This window comes from Carcharodon carcharias, chromosome 13 (assembly GCF_017639515.1).
Source record: "Carcharodon carcharias isolate sCarCar2 chromosome 13, sCarCar2.pri, whole genome shotgun sequence".
Classification (NCBI taxonomy): domain Eukaryota; kingdom Metazoa; phylum Chordata; class Chondrichthyes; order Lamniformes; family Lamnidae; genus Carcharodon; species Carcharodon carcharias.
The window spans coordinates 87763689-87789166 of record NC_054479.1 but is presented as its reverse complement, the minus strand read 5'-3'; the positions used below and the strand labels follow the sequence as shown (position 1 = coordinate 87789166).

Here is a 25478-nt window from a genome sequence, read left to right as displayed (position 1 = left end):
TAATCCCAATGCCAGCACTTGAAGAACCTTTTACCAGGGTCATGATTGATTGGATAGGACCTCTCCCTAAGAGTAAAAGTGTAAATCAGTATTTATTGACAATAATGAAGGTCTACCAAGTTTCCTGAAGTGATACCTTTAAGAAATATTACAACTAAGATGATTGTGGAGGAGTTAATTAAAATTTTTTTACAAGATATGATTTACCTAAAGAAATACAATCAGATCAAGGGTCAAATTTCATATCATAGCTGTTAAAGGAAGTAATGAAGAGTTTGGGGATAAAACAGTTTAAGTCAACAGCTTATCATCCGGAGTCACAAGAAGCTTTGGAAAGATGGCATCAAACTTTAAAAACTGTGATCAGAGCATGCTGTCAGGATTATGCACAGGATTGGGATACAGGAATTCCATTTTTGTTATTTGCTATTAGATACGCTCCGAATGCATTGACTGGTTTTAACCATTTTGAACTAGTTTATGATCATGAGGTAAGGGGACCATTGAAATTGATTCATGAGAAATTGGTGGGTCAAAATTCAGAAGCTATTCTCCTGGATTATGTATCAAATTTCAGGGAAAGATTGAACAGAGCATGTGAGCTGGCTAGGGAACATTTAAATATATAGCAAGTGATGAAAGTGAAAGCAGATAAAGGTGGCTAAAATTCAGTTTTGCTTCTGGAGAGAAAGTACTAGTTTTGTTACCAGTCTAAGTGATTCATTAAATGCAAGATTTGGTGGGCCTTACAGGATTGAAAAGAAATTGAAGGAAGTAAATTATTTATAAATACTCCAGATAGAAGAAAGTAGCAGAGGGTGTGTGTCATGCAAATATACTTAAAAGGTACTTTGACAGGGAAGAGGAACAAAAAGAGGTATTAGTGATGGTGGATGATGAGAAAAAGAGGAAGTGCAGGACTCAAATTGACTTTCCTTTAATCAAATTGGTTAATGAGGGGGTGCTTGAAAATTTAAATGAAATATCGAGTTACCTTCCAAGCAAGTGTTAAAGTGATTTGGAAAAGCTATTGCAGCCACACAAACCTATTTATGGAAGTAAGTTGGGAAAGACATATTTAGCTTTACATGATGTATGTATAGGAATATCATCTTCAATACAGCAACCTTATAGATTAAACCTGGCAAAGTTATCACAAGTACAAAAAGAAATTGATTTCATGTTTCAAAATGATATCATTGAGTCTAGTTGCAACAACTGGAGCTCGCCTATTGTACGGATGAAACACAAAGATTGTGTGTGGACTATCAAAAGATGAATGCTGTGACAAAAGTGGATTCACATCCCATACCACAGTTGGAGGATTGCATTGAGAAAGTGGGACAATCGAAATTTATCACAAAGATTGACTTGCTAAAAGAATATTGGCAAGTACCGGTGTCGGAGAGAGCAAAGGAGATATCAGCTTTTGTAACACCAAGTGCACTATATCAGTTTAAAGTCATGCCATTCAGTATGAAGAATGCACCTGCGACATTTCAAAGACTGACAAAGTAGTTGGTGTAGGCAATTGCGCGGTTTATATTGATGATCTAATTGGTTTCACTCAGATGTGGCAGGAGCATTTACAGCATCTGGAAGAATTATTTACTTGACTACAAGCAGCTGATGTGGTGATGAATTTGGCTAAAAGTGAATTTGCAAAACCGCAAGTTACATATCTAGGCTATACCACTGGACATGGTAAGGTGGCTCCAAGGGATGCGAAAGTCAAGGCTATCGTGGATTTCCCAGTGCCTATAACGAGAAGTTTTGAGGTTTCTGGGCACAAATGGGTTTTATTGGAAATTTGTACCAAATTTTAGCCAAGTATTGGAGTTAGTATATTAGCATGGATAGACGATTGGCTAACTAATAGAAGACAGAGTGTTGGGATAAGGTGGGCATTTTCAGGATGGCAACCTGTAACTAGTGGAGTGCTACAGGGATCAGTGCAGGGGCCACAATTATTTACAATATATATTAATGACTTGGATGAGGGAAGTGAATGTACTAATGCCAAGTTTGCAGATGACACAAAAATAGGTGGGAAGGCAAGTGGTGAGGATGACAGAGTCTACAGAGGGATATAGACAAATGAGTGGGAAAAAAACTTGGCAGATGGAATATAATATGGGAAAATACCAAGCACTTTGGTAGAAATAGAGGAACTGAATATTATTTAAATGGAGAAAGATGACAGAAAACTGCAGCAGAGGGGTGTGGGGGTCCTCAGGCATGAATCACAAAAAGCTAGCATACAAGTTCAGCAGGTAATAGGGAAGGCAAGTGGAATGTTGGCCTTTATTTTAAAGGGAATGGAGTTAAAAATAGGGAAGTCTTGCTAAAACTATGCAAGGCACTATTTAGACCACGCCTAGAATACTGTGAACAGTTTTGGTCCCCTTATCTAAGGAAAGATAAACTGGCATTGGAGGCAGTCCAGAGAAGGTTCACTAGATTGATTCAGGGTATGGAGGGATTTTCTTATGAGGAGAGGTTGAGTAGGTTGGGCCTGGAATCATTGGAATTTAGAAGAATGAGAGGTGACCTTATTGAAGTATAAGATTCTTAGGGGGCTTGACAGGGTAGATGCTGAAAGATTATTTCCCCTTGTGGGAGAGTCTAGGTCCAGAGGGCATAATCTCAGAGTAAGGAGTCACCCATTTAAGGTAGAGATGAGGAGGAATTTCTTCTGAGGGTAGTTAATCTGTGGAATTCTTTACCACAGAGGGCTGTAGAGGCTGGGTTGTTAAGTATATTGAAGGCTGAAATAGACAGATTTTTAATCAGTAAGGGAATCAAGGGTTGTGGGGAAAAGGCAGGAAAGGGAATGAGGATCAGATCAGGCATGATCTCATTGAATGGTGGAGCAGACTCGATGGGCTGAATGGCCTGCTTCTGCTCCTACATCTTATGGGACAAACAGTCCTGCTAATCAAATCTCTACCACCTGTGTTCTAATCTCATATAAGTCACATCCGCCCTTTATCTTTGTCCTTGATAATCACCAAATCTGCCTTTCATTCGTCTTCATTCCAAGGTTTGGCCACACTATGAACAATCTTTCTCTACTGTTGAAGTAACCGATACCACTGCACAAACAAACAGTCTCCACGCTAGAGGGGAAAGGAAAGAGGTCTACATGATTCAGATTTCCAGGTCCTCTACTTTATATATCAATACAACCTAAAGAGTTTGATGGATTATCTAGGAGTATGGTAGCATTGCAGCTATGTTACTGGGCTAGTAACCCAGGAGCCTGGATTAATGATCCAGAGACGTGAGTTTAAATTCCATCATGGCAGTTAGGGAATTTAAATTCATTTCATTAAGTAAATCTGGAATAAAAAGCCTAGTAACAGTAATGGTGACCATAAAGCTGGATTGTTGTAAAAACCCATCTGGTTCACCAGCATCCTTAAGGGAAGGAAATCTGCCAACCTTACCTGGTCTGGTCTAGGTGATTCCAGATCCACAAAAAAATGTCGTTGTCTCTTAACTGCCCTCTAAAATGGCCTAGCAAGACACCCAGCTGTATTCAAGAAGGGAGGTCACCACCACCTTCTCTGGGAAACTAGGTATATTATTTGCCAGCGGTGCCTAAATCCCATGAATGAATAAAAAGTGTAGGCCAGAAATGTTCCATTGTTAAATGTTCACAACTCAACCCAACTTATGTACACATATTCAGGAGTAAATTTGTCTTGGAACGATGTGCAAAAGCAGCGATAACCATTTGGCAGCCTATTTTAAACCACTGTTCCAATAGAAAAGATAATCAGGCATGGTGTAAAAGATGGACTGTTTCATTATCACTGATTGAGCTACCAAAGACTGATTACACTCCCCAATGAGTCTCCTTTTTAGATTGTATAAGTGATAAAAGTTGATCTCATTTTTCAATCTACAAATGATGAACACTTATTTGGCCCATCCTGCTCATAAATTGAGCACATTTTACAACTCCCACATTATATTCAGTCTTTCAGATGAGAGAATCGCACGGCTTTATACGAAGAAGAGCAAGCACATCTCTCCTGGCAAATTGTCTGGTCATTATTACATTGTTGTTTGTGAGGCCTTGCTGTGTGCAAACTGGCTGCTGCATTTTCCTCATTACAACAGTGACTAAACTGCAAAAAGTACTTCATTGGCTGTAAAGCTCTTCCAGATATTGAGCTCTTTAAAGACGCTACATAATTTACAACAACAATTTCCATTCCTGAGCTTTTCTTTGGACTTACAAATGAGAATGGTCACAATGCAGTCATGGGACACAGAGTTATGACATCCTACAGTCAAATCCTTCACAACAATCACTATTGCTATGAAGGACTGGTAATGTTAACTGCTCAGTATTCTGTTTTACTTCGAGATTAAGAATGAAGCACCTTTGTGGTCAGGTTTGAGTTAATAATGCCATGGGTCTAGTGAGCACAGTCACAGCAAAGCTTAAAAAAAAGTCAGATCAAGGTTGGTTCGCTTTATTATTTAATCACAAAGTACAATTTTTGTCGTCAAAGCCATTACGACAAATATCAGCCAAACATCCTATAAACATTACAAAGTCTGGCACTGGCCCCTTATCGGTTCTGTAGAACATTAATGAACATTCCCAAGTCAGCACAACTAAAAGAATTGAGAAATTGTTGACAAACAATATCATTGACAAACAAAGCGCAATGTATAAAATGTGCACCTTTTAAGTTTTACAATCATACAAAGATATTAAAATATATCCCAGGTAAACCATTCATGAGAGATGAAACCTATCAAGCTATTGGCACTCGAGGAATTTTTTTTTTATATATATTTTCAGCATGATAAATAAAGACAATGTGTTTAGAAAAGCATAGTTACATGCACAAAAGCCCCAGGGGAATAGACCAATTTGTTTTCAGAATGACACAGTTGTGCCTATTTAACAAAATAATGACAAACACTCAGGGAATACTGGCACTTGAAGGAAATGAAGCATACACATAAACCAAGCTATAATCTAACAGCTGTCAGTTCTGTTAAGCAAATTTGAAACAAGTACAGATATAAAGAAAGCCTAATAATTTAGTGTAATGTACAAAAAATACAAAAAATAATCAGGTATTACTTTTCCAGCTAAGCATGTCTTCCACACTAAAACCTATTCACATAACTAAGCACTTTTTCTTGGTTTTGTTTTTCTTCTTTTTTTCACCTTTACTCATTTTATCTTTGTGCTTTCGAATTTCACGAACTAGTGTGTAGAAAGCATCATCAACACCCTGCAAATAATTAAAAAATGACATACATCAGTTTGTTCCTTCTCGGTATCCATCAGCTGCAGAGTCAGCCTTTAATCACAGACCTCTATTTCTCAAACAAATAGCTGTTCATCTCCAGTTCTCCCCTCCCCCCAACTCAGAGGCAGAGGAATTCCAATTGCAGTCGGCCAACTAGATAGCACATTGTTTTTTTGCCTCCCAGAGTTGGCTGGATACACGCAAACTATTCTGTCAATGCAGACAAAGCAGGGTATAGCATCGACTATTCTAAGTAGATATGACAAGATGTGCAAGATACTTTGAAATCTCAAGACCTTCCTAAAATGCTGAGGTGAGCAGGGGATTAGGTTCAGAGACATTTTCTGGCAGGTTAATTTCTAGCTTATTAATGGCAGCAGGAATCCAAGGGCAATTTTAACTCTTGGCCCAATTGCTGTCCTGGTGGGGTGAAGGTGCAGAGTTGCTGAAGACTGCGTGACCCTTTACCACTTGTCAGCTAGAATGTTAAGTGGCTGGGAGTTTGTAACTTCCTGTGGAGCCAGAACTCCTCCTCCCAACTTAAAGACCCTCTTGATACTGCAAAAGAAAGTTTCTGACCAATCTCGGAGCCTTTTGTCCTTACTAATTGCTGCGTTCTCCCATCAGGAAAGCTCCATTAGTTTCTCCCCTCAAATCCCTGGTTAAAAGCCACTTGAGGTCCCACCAATGCACCAGGATGCTCATTTGCCTAAATTCATGAGAATCCCCTCCCCTGCCTAGTCAATATTGTTAATGGTGGGAAAAGGATGAGGTGGTGAATAAGGACACATCTGTAAGTTTCCTCTGAGTAAGAGGGGTTAAAATTGACCACAACCCAGCTGTACAGGTGAAACTACTGGATGTCTAGATTTGTAGACTTTCATAACAGTGCAAAATATAAACTAATGTGCTGTAATGGTTAGAAAGACCTGTAAGAACCCTGTCGATAGTCATATAGGCCATTTCTCGAGGATGCGCACACTACTGCAGCACAAAAGTCACATTCAATTATCTTATTTTTTTTTAAAAACAAAGAGAGTACAGAATTCAAAAAATGAAATTAAAAACAAATGACTGGAAAAAAAACTCAGTAGGTCAGGCAACATCAGTCAGGCGAAAGAGTGTTAACAGTTTAGGTCAATGAGCTTTCATCACAATCTGTTCAAAGTTAACTGTCTTTCCAGAAAACTCTGCCTGAACTGCAGGGTACTTTTTTCAAACATTTCATTCTTTCACAGGATGTGGGCATCGCTGGCTAGGCCAGCATTTATTGCCCATCCCTAATTGCCCTTGAGGTGGTGGCAGTGAGTCACCTTCTTGAACTGCTGCAGTCTGTGTGGTGCAGGTATAGTGCTGTTAGGGAGTTCCAAGATTTTGACCTAGTGACAGGTGAAGGAATGGTGATATAGTTCCAAGTCAGGATGGTATGTGACTTGGAGGGGAAGTGTTCTCATTTGTCTGCTGCCTTTGTTCTCGAAGTGGGGATCATTCACTCGGAACTTCTGGATGGTTGCAAATGTTTTCAGCCTGGTCTTTTGCACTGATGTGCTGGGCTCCCCTTCCATAGGGAGAGATAAAGTGATTGTTTTAATTGTCCACCACTATTCATGACAGGATGAGCTTGGATTTGATCCACTGACTGTGGGATTGCTTAGCTCTGTCCATTGCATGCTGCTTCCCCCGTTTGGTTTGCAAGTAGACCTGTGTTGTATCTTTACCAGGTTGACCTCATTTTTAGGTATGCCTGGTGCTACTCCTGGCATGCTGTCCTGCACTCTTCATTGAACCAGGGTTGATCCCCAGCTTGATGGAAATAGTAAAGTGAGGGATATGCCATGCGGTTACAGATTGTAGCTGCATACAATTCTGCTGCTGAAGACAGCTCACAGAATTTCATGGATGCCCCCAGTTTTGAGTTGCTAAATTTGTCTGAAATCTATCCCAATTAGGACAGTGGTAGTGCCACACATGGTGGAATTTGAACCCATGTCCCTAGAGCATCAGCCTGGACCTCTGGATTAATGTCCAGTGATATTACCATTTTTATTTCAGGTTTCCAGCATCTGCAATATTTTGCCATTGTTGAGAAAACAGGAAGAGGCCTACTTGTAATGAAATACTCTTCTGCGCTTGTTGACAAAAGTTAAGATCCCCAGGGACTGGAAGAAACAGAGCCAAAGGGTACAAAAAAGTTTTGGAAATAGAATGGAAGAAAAACTTGCGAGAGATAAAAAGGTCAACACTAAAGACTTTTACAAATATGTTAAGCGGGAGAGGGCAGCTACGAGTAATGTGGGCCCCATTCATGACGGGTGCAGGTGATAAGGTAATTGGAAATCAGGCAATTGCAGGCTCACTAAATACTGTAGCTACTTTGAATCAGACATCACTGCAGTGGGTGGAGATAAAATACCCAAGATGCAAGGAAAAACTAAAAATAAATCATGGGGAGGAACCAGCTAGATTCAATACAAGTAAAGGTGTGGGGTAAATCCCTAGGATCCAATGGATCTAGGCTTTTAAAAAGGCTGAGGAAATTGTTGACACATTAGACATGATTTTCTAAAATATTTGATTCAGGGTCAGTCCCCTTGGAAAATTGCCAATGTCACTCCACTATTTAAGAAATGAGAGAGATAAGTGAGGAAATTACAGCCGATTAGTCTAATGCCAATTGTGGGGAAGTTACTGGAATCTATTAGGGACAAACATGAGCTAGCATGGATTTGTAAAAGGGCAACATACATACAATATTGAATTTTTTGAGATGGTCCTTAACATGGCAGATTTATGGATGTAATTTATTTGAACTTCCAAAGACATTCAATAATGGCCTCTTATAAGTGGAACCTTATTAAAAAGTGAAAGCACATCACATCAGAGGCAACCTATTGGCTTGGACAAGAGGAATTTGTTGGGAGGGAGGAGACAAGAGTAGGGATAATGGGTATGTACTCACGTTGGTAGGGTTTGACTAGTGAAACCCGCAGGGATCCTCACAAAGGGTAGTGGAAATCTGACAAATTTACCCACAAAAAAAAACTATTGAGGCTGGGAGCCAATTGAACATTTCAAATCAGAGATAAATAGTTTTGTTAGTTAGGGGTATTCAGGGTTACGGAGCCAAGATAAATGATCAGCCATAATTTGATGGTACAGCATGCTCAAGGGGCTGAATGGCCTATTGCTGTTCATGTGTTCCTAATATGGTTTTGGGCTACTGGTTTTAAATTGGCACAAGGGTCTTAAAATTTTATTAGAAAAGTACACAAGATAAAGTTCAGGTCTGGAATCTTAGACTAATGCTCCACTGCAAGAATTTCTCCCTTGACATGTTCGGCAACAGAATACTCTCTCCCAGCCCTGCAACATGGCATGCTACATCCAGCTGTCCCCAGTGCTGCTAGAATCTGGTCTGTGCCTTCAGAGGTTCAATTTCCATTAGGCTCTCCAAGCTGGTCTTCCAACTGCACAATTACAGTTCAGTGAGTACACTGGTTTGCATTCTCATCCGCCTGAAGCCACACACACCCATCATTTCCAAACATCAGTGAATTGACTGCAGGATTCTTGTTCACAATTTCATACATCTCCAGCACCACATCTCAATTTGCAACAGCAATCTTCAACAGCTGTGCACCACCACACATGATCCCATTACTCCCTTGATGTTGGTTATTCTGCTGCCTTCAGTGGCTGCCATTCAGCAACTACACTTCTGGCCATGGAAGTCCTTCCATAGATCTTTCCAACTTCCTCCTGATTTTCATCAAAAAGTTCCACAGATCTTTTTCCACATCCATGCTTTTACCAGCATCCTAACTTTTCAAATGTTCCCCCTTTGGGCACTGAACCGAAAACATTGACTTCAAAGTGCTTCAAGACATCTTTCTATATGCGTTGGAGAAATTCCTGTGGTTAATAATTTGTACTAAACTGTACCAGATCCCTTTAGAACACTGGGGGGATAAAACAGTATCATGCAAGATTTCATAATTCAATTATTAACTGGTTTAAAAATGCATTAGTTCTTTTGTTCCAAGCAATGCTGGAGACTTCAAGGATTTACAACCATAAAACACAAGAGTGAACAAAGTCCCATACACCTGTGGACAATCTTTTAAGCAGTATTAAAAACTTGTAATATTTCCATTTGTTATGAGGCTTGTTTCAACACGAGTGTCAGAAGTGCACCAGAATGCAGGAATATTTACTGAACTGGCTTCCAAACAAAGGTTGATCAACCAATTTTAGATGCAGCTCTAGTTTTTGTAGCAACATACCAATGTATAAATGAAAACGTTATTACACGTCAAGACTTCAGGTACGTGGAGAGACTACAGAAGCCGGAGAATTCCCTTGGAGCAGAGAAGGTCAAAGGGAGATTTAACAAGTGTTGAAATAGTTGGATAGCATAGACAGGGAGAAACTGTTACTATTGGGAAGACGGTCAATAACCAGGAAACACATATTTTAGTTATGTGGCAAAAAGAACCAGGGGGAAGATGGAGAAATTTTACTTATGCAGCAAGTTGTTATAATCAGAAATGTATTGCCCAAAAGAGTGTGGTGGAATCAGATTCAATAACAACTTTCAAAAGGGAAAATTTGAAGAACAATTTTCAGGGGAAAGAGCAGGGCATGGGATTAATGGGATAGTTTTTCCTCCCCAAAGAGTCATTGCAAGCATGATGGGCCAAATGGCCTCCTTCTGTGCTGTATGATTCTGCAATTCTAAATAATTGTGGCATAAGCTCATGTGCTGTATCAAAAGAGTAACATGATAGCTTAAAAATTTGCCTTAAGTATCCCACAATAACCCACCCCCTATTAAACCGCAGGGATCTTGTGTTTCTGAAACTCATAACTTACCATGTTACATCACAACACATTTTAAGGGCACACAGCGTGTGGTCTTCTCTTCAGTGTTGATTTTTCTCAACCTATACTGGCGAATCTCACGTACCAGTGTATAAAATGCATCCTCCACTCTCTGCATTGCAAAACACAACTCCTTCAATGGTCACTCACATAAAACAGATATATAACATGGAGGTCCTGGAGGAACCAACAGCAATGCTTTCAAATTTCAACAGAAGTCCATGTTAATTTTCTCTCCAAGGTTAAAATAAATACCTGAAGGATAGAATTACACCATTTGCCCCTTGCCCCCAATCAACAGCAGACAAGGAGTTGTGATTTTAGCCATGCAGAGATTCAAAAGTAAAAGAAAACACCATCACCAAAGGATTGTAGTACTGAATGTGCAGAACAGATGATTTCAGGTCCTCTCTCATGATTCATCACAAAAAACGCAACAAGATACTTGTCGCAGATATGAATTCAATTATGCAGAGGTTCAAGGAGCAGAGAAAATAGCAAAGGCTAACGAAAAATGATTTGTCCCCATATATAGCAGAACAATGCAGCAATTTCAAATTGTGCACAAAAATCAGTGTCTTTAAAAGAAATTTCAGTGCGAATGAAAAATTGCACAAGCCATTGTTTTACATTGTTTTGTAATGTGGCCTAGAGATGGCATTAAAAAGCCAGAGAACCACATTATACAGCTGATGCAAAGCAGTCAATATAATCACACCATTGTAAAAAGGAGCTACAGAAATCCATAATTTTTGGTCATATCCAAAGCACAATTTGTGCAGTATACAGGAGCAAAAATAGCAGATCTCTCCCAATGTATGCTATTAAATGCCATTATAGTGGAAGTGTTACTTCTTGTTAGAAAGGGAAAAGCACAAAAGACAAACTTTTATCAGGGAAATTCATGCCAAAAGACTGAGCTTTCAGATCAGCCTTTTAATTAACCCTCAAGACAATCAAGAAAGTGTTGTCATACACTTTCCTTCCATTAGTACATTTATCTGATTGGTTATTAAACTGGAAGACTGCTTAGGAGTTGGGAGGTTTGTATAAACAGGACGGTCACAAATCAGTTAATGTCAAATTGCTTAAAATGCCAATTTTAGTCCCAACTATGCATTGTCTCATCCAGTGCTTGAGAAATGTTGCATTTAAGTCAACTTAGATGCTTGTTGATCCTTGATATCTCAACACAACTGGATATTGCACAAAAGAAAAATTGCTGTTCAGAATTATTTTTAAACCAGTGACCAAAACCAGTCAACTGTGCATCTAAGACTAATGTTTGGTACAGTCAAAAAAGCTTGCATAAGTGCTCTGTTCTGCATTCAGACCAGGAAGAGTAGACTATTCAGCCCCTCAAGCCTGCTGTACCATTCAATCAAATCATGACTGCTCTACCTCAACTCCATTCACCTGCCTTTGTTCCAATGACTCACCTGTCTTGTTTTTGCTGATGTTTCAATGAAAGGAATTCCATAACTTCGCGCTAGATCCTGTGCAGGTTTTGTGTCTACTGTCCTAATGGGCAAATCACATTTATTTCCCACTAGGACCATTGGGACGTCATCTGAGTCTTTTACCCTTTTTATCTGTTCTCTGCAAAACAGAAAAGTAAAACAATCTTTACTGCTTTTAATTCGTTTCTTCGGAGTAACATTTTGACAAATTTGACATTGGGAAAGCAATGTTAGCGTTACATTGGGCACATGCTGTTTTTCAGTCAATGTCAGCATTAAGCACTCAGGTCAGGTATAGCATAGCCACAGGCAAAGTAAAGCTGTCAGAACAGCCTTGCCATAACCCCTGAACGCAGAAGTCCTGCTGCAAGACTGGTAAGTTTTGATGGCCCAGTCTGAGCTTCTGGTTTCAGAGTGGAAGAAAAGCCCATTTGGAGTTCATCTCTACCAAATTTTAGACAACCTTGTGCTGGCTACTTCTTCCATTAAGAAATGGGCAGAGACTGCCCTACTCATTTCAGTCAGGACCGACAAATCAAGCAGAGAGAAGTATGGGGACTTTCCTCTCATCAGTGAGCTCAATTTGAATTCAGCAGGGATAGACCAATGTCCCACTTTACTATGTCTACCCACCCTCTAATAATATTCATGCCGAACTTTATGAAATGGCATTCCATTAAAGAGATAAAAACCACAGAGGTATAAAACACCCAAATCCTCAAAGTGTGTGGAAACTTTTTATGTTAGACAGCAGAGGTGGCTGATGAACAAATGGTTTGAAACAGCTATCCAATTAATCCACATCCCTGCAAACATTTCCTTTTCAAGTTCATAAAAGAGTCAGAAATTTTTCCATTTGTCTGGAGTTGTGTCAAATTGAGTGGACTAGGTTTTAGAAAGTGGAAGAACAAGACCTTCTTTCTAAAACCCACCTATAATGATGAATATCCTCAAACGATTTAGTGTTATTTATGGCAAAGACACATAGGAAGCCCTCGCCCGTCCTCATGTACTGATCTCTCATTGCACTGTATTCCTCTTGACCTGCTGTGTCGAGAATATCTAAAAGACATGTTTCTCCGTCAATTACTACTTGTTTTCTGTAAGAATCCTGAGAACAAACCAGATGAAATAGAAATTAGAACACGGATTGTAACTTCCTCACAAAGCAGTAAATACATATGGTACTGAAGCACTCATTAACTTAAGAGGAATCGTAAGGACCTACAATCCAGTATCAAGCACATGTCGAGCGTGCTCCGGAACTTTGATATCAGTGAAATAGAGGGTCTAGAGAGGTTGGAGTGGCCAAAAGCCAATAAATACTCCATCTCACACCAGGGTAGCTGAATTGTATCTTAAGAGTATTGAGAGATAAAGAAGGAAACTTGTTAAACACAGTCAGTTGTTCTCACAACGTAAAAGCAAGTCAATGTGTAACCTCCATATTTGAGAAGAGGTACAAGCGAACAGGAGAAAACCTCAAAAATACAAGAATCCACAAAACAAAATGGTGAGTAGGGATACAAAAGCAATCTAATAAGCCAATGTAAATTTAGGAGTGTGTATTGCCTGGCTACACTTAAAGAGCTAATATCCTGGGTTAACTAGAGAGGGGGCAGTGGCTTCACATGTAAACCTAGCCTTCCAAAAATGTGTGGTAAATTAGTGCACAAGAGAATTGGTTATTAAGTTGAAAGTCCATGCACATCAAAAGGCAAGGCATGAAAGGGATAAGGGCTGTCAACAGAAGTCCATGTTTTAAATCACATAATCCACTGAGGTCACCAGATTTATTGTTAAAATGGCACTCATTTGCACATCATTGATGAAAGGGGAGTTTCATCTACTGCCCTGGTCAACATTCTCCCTTCAACTAACACCCCAAAACAAACAGATTAACTTCACGTTCACCTTTACCAAGGTGGGTTGAGACCCCCTGCTGTTAGCAGTTTGGCTTTAGGATGTAGTGCCTTCTCAGTGCATAAGTTCATGTCTTTATTTAGAAACTAGCAAAGAATATTTAGTCAAAATGAGAGTTGGTTTGCAAAAGAGGGAGAATGAAGCAGAAAAGAGATATAGAGTCATGTACCTCAAGGGGCCTGTTGTGCATCAAACTGTTCATGACCAGAAATTAACGTGCATTTATATAGTCCTTAAAATAGGACATCCCAAGACACTTCACAGGAGTATAATCAGAAAAACAACAACACTGACACCAAGCCAGAGGAGGAGATATTTGGACAGGTATCCAGATGATTGGGCAAAGAGGTAGGTTTTAGGAAGAAGTATCTTAAGAGTGGAGGGGTGAGAAGCAGAAAGCTTCAGGAGGGAATTCCCAAGCTTAGGGCCTATGCAGCTGAAGGCAAGGCCTCCAGTGGTGGGGCAAAGTCAACTGAGGATGAACCAGAGGCTAGAGTTGGAGGAACACAATTTCTCAAAAGATTGTAGGGCTGGAGGAGGTTACAGAGATAGAAAAGGGACAAGGTCATGAGGGGAAGAGAACACCGAAGCATTAGTGGACTGGGAAATAATTTGGTTAGTAAGCACAGGGGTGGGTGGGACTTAGTGCAAATTAGGACATGGGTAGCAGAGATTTGGATGAGCACAAGCTTATGGAAGATGAAAAATAGGAGGCCTGCCAGGTGGTGATATAAAGACGTAAGAGGACTTCAGTAGATGGGCTGAGGCGGGGTGGAGACGGGTAATATTAGTCTGTGCGGAATTGGGTGATTTTAGTAATGGAGCAAATACACAGCCTCAACTGAAGGTAGCCAAATTTACAGAAGCAAGGGCTCACCATAGACTCTAGGAATGTACCCAAAAACTCAGAAAAGTTTGACAAGGTCTTGTTTGATCTTGTGGTAAGAGAACTCCAATATGAACAAATATAGGACTAAACACATTGGAACTGAGAATAAGAGGCACATTTTGTCACTGATTGAGCAAAAGTGGTTAAGAAGTTGAAACTTGGGCAGGATGTTAGCTAACTTATTATTCACTGTGCCCAAAATGAGTGTAGGGTGGCAACAAACAAGCAAAAAAAAAATGTTAGGTTATAATCACCAAAATATAGCAATTAACCTCCCAGGAGTGATGTCAAAGCCATACAATACCCTGGTTAGACTTCATTCTAGTACTGCAGCTACTGTGGTTGTCACGACTCACTGGGGATAGCGTGCTGTAAAATCAAGCCCCACTGTCCTTCAAGCCATGACAAATGTGAAAAAGTTTGATCAAACCACCGGATTTCCCCAATTCTACCAAACTGTTTGTTTTGGTTAACAGAATATGAGCACCAGGTTTGTAAACTTAATAAGTAAATAACTGTTTATTGAACAAACTGTCATTAACCAGTGGCAAAAGAAAGAAATATGAACTGCTAATTTCTAACTCTATAACCTAAACTCTACCCCTTCTTAAATCCCTATACACACACATACAAGATACAAGAACATGGATTTTAAAAGGTAGGATAAAACAGTTCAATAGCACCAATTCCGGAGTACAGGATTCGATGGGTTGATTTTGGTCAATGTTTCCCAAATTTCTTTCGGTTCTTGTTGATGACACGAGGTGGTCTTCCAGCACTTTCAGTATTTAGTTCACTGGTTAAACACTTGCCTTTCAATGTCTCTAATGGTGATTTCCCCTTTGCCTTTTGACAGGGGCTTTCAGAGAGAGAGCAGGTTAACATAGAAACAAGGAATAGGCCATTCAGCCCTTCGAGCCTGCTCCACCATTCATTATCATGGTTGATCATTCAACTCAATAGCCTGCTCCGGCTTTCTCCCCATATCCTCTGATTCCTTTTGCCCCAAGAGCTATATCTAACTCCTTTTTGAAAACATACAATGTTTTGGCCTCAACTACTTTCTGTGGTAGTGAATTCCACAGGCTCACCACTCTCTGCGTGAAGAAATTTCTCCTCATTTCAGTCCTAAATGGTCTACCCCGTATCCTCAGGTTCTGGACTCCTCCACCATCGGGAACATCCTTCCTGCATCTACTAGAATTTTATAGATTTCTATGAGCTCCCCCCTCATTCTTCTGAACTCCAGCGAATATAATGCTAACCGACTCAATCTCTCCTCATATGTCAGTCCTGCCATCCCAGGAATCAGTCTGGTAAACCTTTGCTGCACTCCCTCTATAGCAAGAACATCCTTCCTCAGATAAGGAGACCAAAACTGCACACAATATTCCAGGTGTGGTCTCACCAAGGTCCTGTACAATTGTAGCAAGACATCCCTGCTCCTGTACTCTAATCCTCTCGCTATGAAGGCCAACATACCATTTGCCTTCTTTACCGCCTGCTGCACCTGCATGCTTACCTTCAGCGACTGATGTACGAGGACACCCAGGTCTTGTTGCACATTCCCCCCTCTCAATTTATAGTCATTCAGATAATAATCTGCCTTCCTGTTTTTGCACCAAAATGGATAACCTCATATTTATCCACATTATACTGCATCTGCCATGCATTTGCCATAGAGAGATGAGAAAAAAAAACTATTATTGTGGAATCGTCCACACACAGGAGAAAGAGCTTTAGGTCTTGTTCCTTTCAGGCTAGGAGCTATTCAGCTGCATTGCTTCTCATTCAAAACCTGGTCAGGAGCCAATTAAAACATTGTTGCCAGGCTGCTTCCTTGGTCCAGGACTCTTTTCTGGCACCTTCCTGTCTTTCATGGCACATACTGTTCCAGGACTGCAACAATGTATATATCTCTCATCCCGTTCCACTGGGCATGTCTTTCAACCCGCAGGCATTGTAATTCTAATCCATTTTTTTTACTTTCTGTTCTACTGTGTTCTTTACTAGGTCCTAGGAGATTGATAAAGTCTATTCCTGGTGACTGAGACACAAGTGGCACTGCCAGCAGAATCCAGTCAGAGCCCACGTTCAAAAAGGAAAATCAACATGTGACATTACAGGGAAGCAGGTAGATAACTGGTTGGGTATTTTCTCGTTATTTTACCTAAGGAATTTTAATCTGATTAAATGAGAGATAATTTGAAATAATATTATAAACACAAGCAAAACTAGAGGCTTTAATTTAAAAAAATTATTAATTAGTAACATTAGATGTGCTACAGCTGCGGTATGTGGGAGGCTGGTGAACGCTAATGAGATCCACAACAATGTGTGTGGCTCGAGGAACTTCAGCTCAGAGTTAACGAGCTGGAGGCCAAGTTACTGACACTGATGCATAAGGGAGGTGGAAGTTACCTGAACACTGTTCCAGGATGCAGTCACACCCCTTCGGCTAGGATCTTCTGATCTGGTCCATGGTCAGAGACAGAATGTGACTGCAAGTGAGGGAGGTATACGGAGGACCGAGAAGCTAGAAGTGGAGGAGCTTCAGCCTTTGCAATTGCCCAACAGGTTAGAGGTTCATGCAGCTTACATGGATGAAAGCAGAGGCTGCAGGGTGGATGAGCGAACTGATAATGGCACCATGGTACAGGAAGCCATTCAAGTTGGGGAAGTAAATAGGAATGTAGTGGTATTAGAGGACAGTATAGTCAGGGGATAAAAAGTCCTCTATAGCAGACAGCACAAGTCCAGAAGGCTGTATTGCCTATCCGGCACCAAGGTTCCAGACATCTGCTCAGGCTGGAGAGGAACTTGGAGTGTGAGGGGAGGATCCAGTTGTCATTGTCCACACTGGTACTAACAATACAAACAGGACCAGGAAAGAGGTGCTGCTTAGAGAATATGGGCAGCTAGGGGCTAAATTAAAAAGCAAAATCTTAAAAGATAATAATCTCTGGTTAATACCTGAGCCACAAGCAAATTGGCATAGGGTAAAATAAGATTAGAGAGTTGAATGTGTGGTTCAAAGATTGATGAGAGAGCAATGGGTTTGGATTCATGAGGCAGTGGCAGCAGTACTGGGGTGGGAGCTGTACAGTTGGGACAGTCTTCACCTGAACTGTGCTGGGACCAGCGATCTGGCGTGTCGTATAACTAGGACGGTAGTGTGGGCTTTAAACTAAATAAATAGTGGAGGCAAGGGATCAAATGAAGAAAGATAAATTTAAGGAAAAGGACAAGGCAGGAGAGCAAGGTAGCAATCAAGGTCATGATAATCAGAGCATGCCCAGAAGGGACAATGGAGGAACTTAACAGTGCACCAGCAGATAAGGTCAGAGGTTGCAAAAATGGTTAGTATGCAGGTACAGCAAGTGATAGGGAAGGCAAATGGAATGTTGGCATCTATTGCAAGGGGAATGGAATATAAAAGTAGGGGTATTTTGCTACAATTGTACAAAGTGTTGGTGAGACCATATTTGGAGCACTGGCTATATTTATGGTCTCCTTATTTAAGAAAGGATATAAATGCATCAGAAGTATATCAGAGGAGGTTCACTCGACTGGTACCTGGGGATTGACGGGGTCGGGGGTTACATTATGAGTAAAGGTTGGACAGGTTGGGCCTATTTCCATTAGAGTTTAGAAGATTGAGGAGGTTTCATTGAAACATACAAGATCCTGAGGGTATTTCACAGGGTGGTTGCTGAAAGGATGCTTCCCCTTGTGGGAGAGACTAGAGCTAGGGCACACAGTTTAAAGATAAAGGGTGTCCCATTTAAGATGGAGATGAGGAGAATCAGAGGGTTGTTAGTCTGTGGAATTCTCTTCTCCCAAAAGCAGTGGAGGCTGGATCATTGAATAGTTTTTTTTAAGGCTGAGTAATAGATTCTTTATTGACAAAGGAGTCAAGAGGATAGACAAGAAAGTGGAGTCAAGAGGATAGACAAGAAAGTAGGGTCAAGGTATCAAATTAGCCATGATTTTAATCAAATGGTGGAGCAGGTTCAAGAGGCTGAATGGCCTACTCCAGCTCCCAATTCTTGTGTTCATTTGTATGTAACTCAATAAATTAAGGAATTTCAGTCTCAGAGAGAAATAACTTACAGAAGGTATATAAGATACTTAAATGGGATGAGAAAAAAACAAATAAAACATCACATTCAGCTATGCCAGAATAATAAGACAAGACAGCGTAAGAGGTTCAGGATTGAGGGGGAGGAATTTATGATTGACATCAGAAAATATTTTTGTACATAAAGAATGATCAGTGTCTGGATTATGTCACCAGTTTGGGTACTTGAGATCAGGACAATGGACTCATTCAAGAAACCACTGGATAGTGCAATGTGAAGACAGTAGGGTTAGTATACTGGAAGGAAGAGATTGAATTGGGTAAAAAGACCTTAGTCATTCAAACCAATCTTGCTTGCAGAACTTTAAAATGCATTCAAAATGCATTCTCCAGAATAAAGCAATACAAAATACCATAATTTTCCACAGCAATTGGCATTGTTATAATAGTGCAAGCAAAATGCACTTGCATTTATATAGCGTTTTTCACTACCAAGGATATCCCAAAGCACTTTCCAATCAATGAAGTACTTTTGTAGTGCAGTTACTGTTGCAGGAAACATGGCAGCCAATGTGCACACAGCAAACTGCCACAATATAATAATGACTGGGTAATTTTTTTTTGAGAGATGTCCATCAAGGGATAATACTGATCAAGACACCAGAGATAACCCCCCTCCCTGCTCTTCAAAAAAAAAAACAACTGTCATAGGGTGTTTTATGCCCAGCTGAGTCTGCAGACTGGGCCTCAGTTTAACATTTCATCTGAAAGGCAGTACCTCCAACAGTGCAGCATTCCCTCAGCACGTTTAACTTTGCATGTGCAGAGGACAAGGACTTCCGGTTTTATAGTTCTAGTGACAGTGAACGCTGACAGTCTCGCCATCATTACAACTGCAAAATCTGGGCCAAGATCTTAATGTTACAGTAACAGAGTTCTTTCACTAGGGGGCCTCAATGGTAAAGTGGAACAACCCTGTCTGTGAAGCGACTGCAAAGCTGTTCATTATTCCTATCTATCAAAATACTCAGACACAAATTTATCTTCTTTAGGGTAGTAGAATTTTCATAGCTGAAAGCCCAGATGTGCAGAAAGTAAATGCAAAAGGAGGCAGCATGAATTGGAGCTGTGTAAATGTCTAGGGGTTCACCCATGTTACCCAAGAAATAACTAAAGACCCATCAAAAGAAAATAGCTAAAATAATGAAAATAACCTAAAGAGAACAAGTTTACATAAGACTGCATTTTACAGGGTTACTACTTATTCTCTGAAGAATCATATGGACTCAAAACGTTAATTGTTTCTCTCTCCACAGATGCTGCTCGACCTGAGTTTTCCCACCGTTTTCTGTTTTTATTCTACTTATACCAAATTTCCTTTCATGTACAGAAAACTGTACTTACTGTAAAAATTCAGTCCCATACAAAATGTGTCAAAGTCTTTGAAATGTTAATCAATAGCAGGGGCAGCCAACCTTTCAAAGTTCAAGAACAAGGGCAAAACAAAAGCTGTACATCAATAAATCCACAAGGCCAGTAGAATGGAATGTTAACTGGGAATTTCACTCACAGCAAGTGTTATCAGGCCAGGAAATTTGAAACCCAGTCCACGCTTTGCTTCAGATCATTTCTTTCAATTAAAAAACTAGATTCTCTCTCTGAGGGAGTGCTGCATTGTTGAAGGTGCCCATCTTTAGGTCCGTCTTTACTGTAGTTTGGTGCTTTTGGGAGAGATCCTTGTTTAATCTCGAGTTTAACAAAAATTAAAAGTGAATTTAAAATCAAAGTGAGGCCCTGTCTGCACCTGAAGTGGTCATAAAACATTCATAATACTATCTGCAAGTGCAGCAGGGGAATTCTCCTCAGTGTTCTGGACCACATTTTCTTTTAGTGAGATGTTGAAGGACTAATGACCTGGTTATTCATTGCATTGCTCTTTGTGGAATCTTGCCATGCACAAACTGGCATTTCTCTCTCACAACAAGAGTCCGTTTCATTGGTTGTACATTGGAATGCCATGAACGTCACTAAAAAATGCAACATCTTTGTTTGTTCGTACTGATACTCATTTCTTTTCAATTACTGTTAACAACTGTGTTGTGAACATGAGCCATCCATCCACTGGAGCAGTGTTGGAAATTTGTGCCGAAGATTTGTCGGTGGTCGCATTTTTTTTTTGCCATGCTCTCAACTGACCTGGTTTAAGAAGCCAAGTGGGCTGGACAGCCTCCTCCCCCCTCACTTACTGAATAGGCAAGGCTAAACTGAATGAACATCACAATTCATTCCAAGGTGTACATTTTACTCCAGACCAGAATGGACAGTAGGTTCCCCATTTTCTTGGGGTTGATCAAGTCCTATGCTATTTTCTCATTGGTGTCCAGTGTGCAGAATAGGTGCTGAACGAACTGCATGAACCTCTCACCTCTCTTCTGATTAAAGAAAGTAACCAGATTCTTCTGTGCAAGTTTCCATTTTAAATCAGTGAAAAATCTGCCCCGCAAATACGTTATACATTACAACTAAATCCTCACCCACTAATGAACGTTTGCATGTGCAAGGATTGTAACTCTTTCAAGTACAAACCCGTTTCCATCTGTTTCAGATGAAGTTACATTGTTTCATAGTTTGCCATGGTGAGATTTGAACTCTTGATCTTGGGGTTACAAACCCAGTACCATAACCACTTGGCTATTTAGGAGCTGAATGATTTCACTTCACTGTTGTTTTTTCTGAACTAGCCTCGACATCTTAAATCATCTGTATCCCTTTCTGCAACAAATCAATCTTGACACGGTCTATTCAATGTTTCTCATTCCATATACCTCCCTGCAGGGCTATGACGTAATCTAGATGCTTCCATTCTGGAAACCAACACCAGTTTCTTTTTTCTGGACAAACAATATTGCTTATCCATGCCATTTTGTTATTCTTGAGTGTTTGTGCCCTGAATATTCCCCCTCAACCAACTCATCTCTGCTGTTGGACTCTTTTGCTAGTCAATTTTTCTTATGGACATGCCTGTGCTGCTTTTTGGAAGATGAAGTAGTATAGATAGCTTAGTAGAAATGTAGGTGAGTGTTTAATAACATGGGAATAACCATCACTTCATACACTCAATGCTCCATTTCAACACAGAGTCAATGAGCAGAGTTCAAACAAATATCTCCCAACAGGGAACAAGAAAACTTACTTCTATCGTGGGATCATACTCATCTACGAAATGGTTCTGAATAAGCTGGATTGTCAAAGCGCTTTTGCCTACACCACCAGCTCCGACCACCACTAGTTTGTACTCTGTCATCTTTCTTGCTCAGGGACAGACCTGTTTAAGGAAAAGGGCACATTATTAGCAACATAGGAATAGCAGCAGATATAGCCATACTGTGATACTGTTACTGGACTTGCAATCCAGCAAATATGAGCTCAAATCCCAAAAATGAATTCAGTTAAGAAAAAAAAATCTGGAAATAAAAAGCTGGCATCAGTAAAAGTTAGTGAGGCTGTTGGATTGTGGTAAAAACAACTGGTTCATTGCTGTCCTTCAGGGAAAGAAACCTGCAGTCCTTACCCATCTTGTCTTGTGAGGCTCAAGTTCCACAATAACATGATTGGAATACAACTAAGAGCCTAGATACCAGTCATATCAATTTCAGGGCAACTAGGGAGGACAATAAATGCCACCCTTGCCAGCAACACCTAAACCAAGAATAATTAAAAAAAGGTTACTCAGCCCCTTTCAGACTTCTTCACCATTTAATTAGATCGTGATGGCAACCATCACCAAGCTATGGCACTCCACACACAGATTTTGAAAACCCAGGTCAAACTAGCAAGATACATTAGAACTTGTCACCTAAATGATATAAACCGTGCAAGATTACTCAGCAAGTGCTGTATCAGATTTAGGTGTCAGCCATGGCTCAGTGGAGCGCTCTCACCTCAGGAGTCAGAGTGTTTAGATTCAAGTCCCACTCCAGAGACTTGAGCTCAACATTGAACTCACTTCAATGCAATACTGAGGGGCCTCTGCACTTTCAGGGGTGCAGTCTTTTAGATGAGATAACAAACCAAGACCAAACCTGCCCATTCGGTTAGATGCAAAATATTTTCACAGCACTATTTTAAAGAAGAGCAGCAATTTCTCCTGGTATCCTAGCCAATTAATATCATAATCAACATAGAGTCATAGAGGTCTACAGGACAGAAAAAGACCCCTTGGCCCTTCGAGTCTGCGCCAGTCAAACAAGTACCTAACTATTCTAATCTCATTTTCCAGCACTAGGCCCCATATCCTTGTATGCCATGGCACTGTAAGTGCACATCCAAATACTAAAATGTTATGAGGGTTTCTGCCTCTAACACCCTTTCAGGCCGTGAGTTCCAGATTCGCACCACCCTGTGGGTGAAATAAATCATCTTCACATCCCCTCTAAACCTCCTGCCCCTTACCTTAAATCTATGCCCCCTAGTTATTGATCCCTCCACCAAGGGGAAAAGTTCCTCCTTGTCTGTCCTATCTATGCCCCTCAATTTTATACACCTCAATCATATCTCCCCTCAATCTCCTCTGCTCCAGGGAAAATAACCCCAGTTTTTCCAATCTCTCCTCATAACTAAAACTCTCCAGCCCAGGCAACATCCTGGTAAATCTCTTCTGCACTCTCTCTAGTGCAATCATATCCTTCCTATAATGCAGATTCCAGAACTGCACGCAATACTCTAGCTGTGGCCTAACCAGCGTTTTACACAGTTCCAGCATAACCTCCCTGCTCCTAAATTCTATGCCTCAGCTAAGGCAAGTATCCCATATGCCTTCTTAACCACCTTATCAACCTGTCCCGCTACTTTCCGGGACCAGTGGACATGCACACCAAGGTCCCTCTGATCCTCAGTACTTCCCAGGGTCCTACCATTCATCATGTATTCCCGTGCCTTGTTTGTCCTGCCCCAGTGCATCACCTCACACTTATTCGGATTAAATTCCATTTGCCATTGACCAGCCTGTCTGACCAGCCCGTCTATCCTCCTGTAATCTAAGGCTATCCTTCTCACTATTTACCACCCCACCAATTTTCGTGTCATCCGTGAACTTACTGATCAACCCCCCTACATTCAAGTCTAAATCATTTATATATACCACAAACAGCAAGGGACCCAACACCGATCCTTGTGGAACCCCACTGGACACAGGCATCCAGTCACAAAAACACCCCTTGACCATCATCCTCTGCTTCCTGCCACTCAACCAATTCTGGATCCAATTTGCCAAATTGCCTTGGATCCCATGGGCTCTTATCTTCATTATCAGTCTCCCACGCGGGACGTTATCAAAAGCCTTGTTGAAGTCCAAGTAGACTACGTCAAATGCATTGCCCTCATCTACACACCTGGTCCCTCTTCAAAAAATTCAATCAAATTGGTCACTCATGACCTCCTCTTAACAAAACCATGCTGACTGCCCTTGATTAATCCCTGCTTCTCCAAGTGTAGATTAATTCTGTCCCTCAGAATTGCTTCCAATAGTTTCCCCACCACTGAGATTAGACTGACTGGCCTGGTTTATCCCTTCCTCAATAAACTGTACCACACTGGCTGTCTTCCAGTCCTCTGGCACCTCTCCTGTGGCCAGAGAGGTATTGAAAATTATTGCCAGCACCCCTATCTCCTCCCTTGCCTCACTCAACAGCCTGGGATAAATCTCCAGGCCTGGATGAAATGTATGTTCAAGCCTTACGTTTAAGCCTGCCAGACCACTTAGAACCTCCTCCCTTTCTATGCTAATTTCTTCAATTATATCACAATCCTTCTGCCTGATTTCCATACCCACGTCATCCCTCTCACTTGTGAACACCGACACAAAGTATTCATTTAGAACCCTACCTACGTCTTCCAGCTCCACACACAAAGTACCACTATGGTCCTTAATAAGGCCCTACTCTTTCCCTAGTTATCCTCTTACTCTTAATGCACTTGTAAAATAGTTTTGGATTTTCCTTTATTTTACCTGCCAATGTTTTTTCTCCCTTTTTGCTCTCCTAATTTCCTTTTTAGGTTCCCCCTACACATTCTATATACCTCGACGGCTTCCACTGTTTTGAGCCCTCGATATCTGCCATAAGCCTCCCTTTTTCTCTTTATCCAATCCTGTATATCCCTCGACATAAATGGTTCCCTGGATTTGTTGGTCCCATATTTTGTCTTTACTGGAATATGTTGGCCCTGTTCTCTCCCTATTTCCTTCTTGAATGAGTCCCACTGCTCTGACGCATATTTACCTAAAAGTAGCTGCTCCCAGTCCACTCTGGCCAAATCATATCTGATCTTATTAAAATCGGCCTTCCTTCGGATTTCTAGCCCATCCTTGTCCTTTTTGATAACAACCTTGAATTTAACGGAGTTTTGATCACTATCTGCAAAACATTCCCCTGTACCTCTCGCCCGGCTGCATTCCCTAAAATTAAATCTGGGACCGCCCCCTCTCTTGTAGGACCCTCTACGTACTAGCTTAAAAAGCTCTCCTGGATGCATTTTAAGAATTCCGCTCCCTCTAAACCTAACACACTATGACTAGTCCAGTTAATGTTGGGGAAGTTGAAATCCCCCACTATTACTATGGTATTATTTTTACACTTCTCTGAAATTTGCCTCCATATCTGCTCTTCTATTTCTCTGTTTGGGGGCCTATAGTACACTCCCAGCAATGTGACTGCTTCTTTTAAAAGTTCTACTATAAATCTCAGAGCGAGAATCATACCCCCTAGACCAATGAGCCAACATCAGTATGACCTGATCATTTATCTCATTGCGGAGTGCAAATTGGCTTTCGCATTTCTCAGCATTACAACAGTGCTTAAACTTCAATGGCTACATGGCACTTGGGGATGCTCCAAGGTCAGGAAAGGCACTAATTATATAATGAGAACTCTTTCATCAGTGCAATAGCTACATTGGTCAGCAAT

General features: G+C 40.7%; 1 protein-coding gene across 9 annotated transcripts in view; it reads right to left on the bottom strand.

Annotated features, from left to right (window-relative positions):
* Nucleotides 1-4481: 4481 nt before the first annotated feature.
* The window catches only part of LOC121285559 (GTPase KRas), a 74996-nt gene continuing 53999 nt past the window's right edge, over nucleotides 4482-25478 (bottom strand). For 7 of the 9 annotated variants that reach the window (XM_041202098.1, XM_041202101.1, XM_041202102.1 and 4 more), the window contains 4 exons: nucleotides 21710-21841; nucleotides 12556-12734; nucleotides 11603-11762; nucleotides 4482-5264 (listed from right to left, as the gene is read on the bottom strand). In XM_041202098.1, coding sequence (XP_041058032.1) covers nucleotides 5148-5264; nucleotides 11603-11762; nucleotides 12556-12734; nucleotides 21710-21820 — 567 coding nt within the window. In that variant the 5' untranslated portion in view covers nucleotides 21821-21841 and the 3' untranslated portion in view covers nucleotides 4482-5147. Of the gene's footprint in view, nucleotides 5265-6221; nucleotides 6223-10154; nucleotides 10276-11602; nucleotides 11763-12555; nucleotides 12735-21709; nucleotides 21842-25478 lie in introns of all 9 variants that reach the window. The other 2 variants (XM_041202104.1, XM_041202096.1) reach the window with 2 other exon arrangements.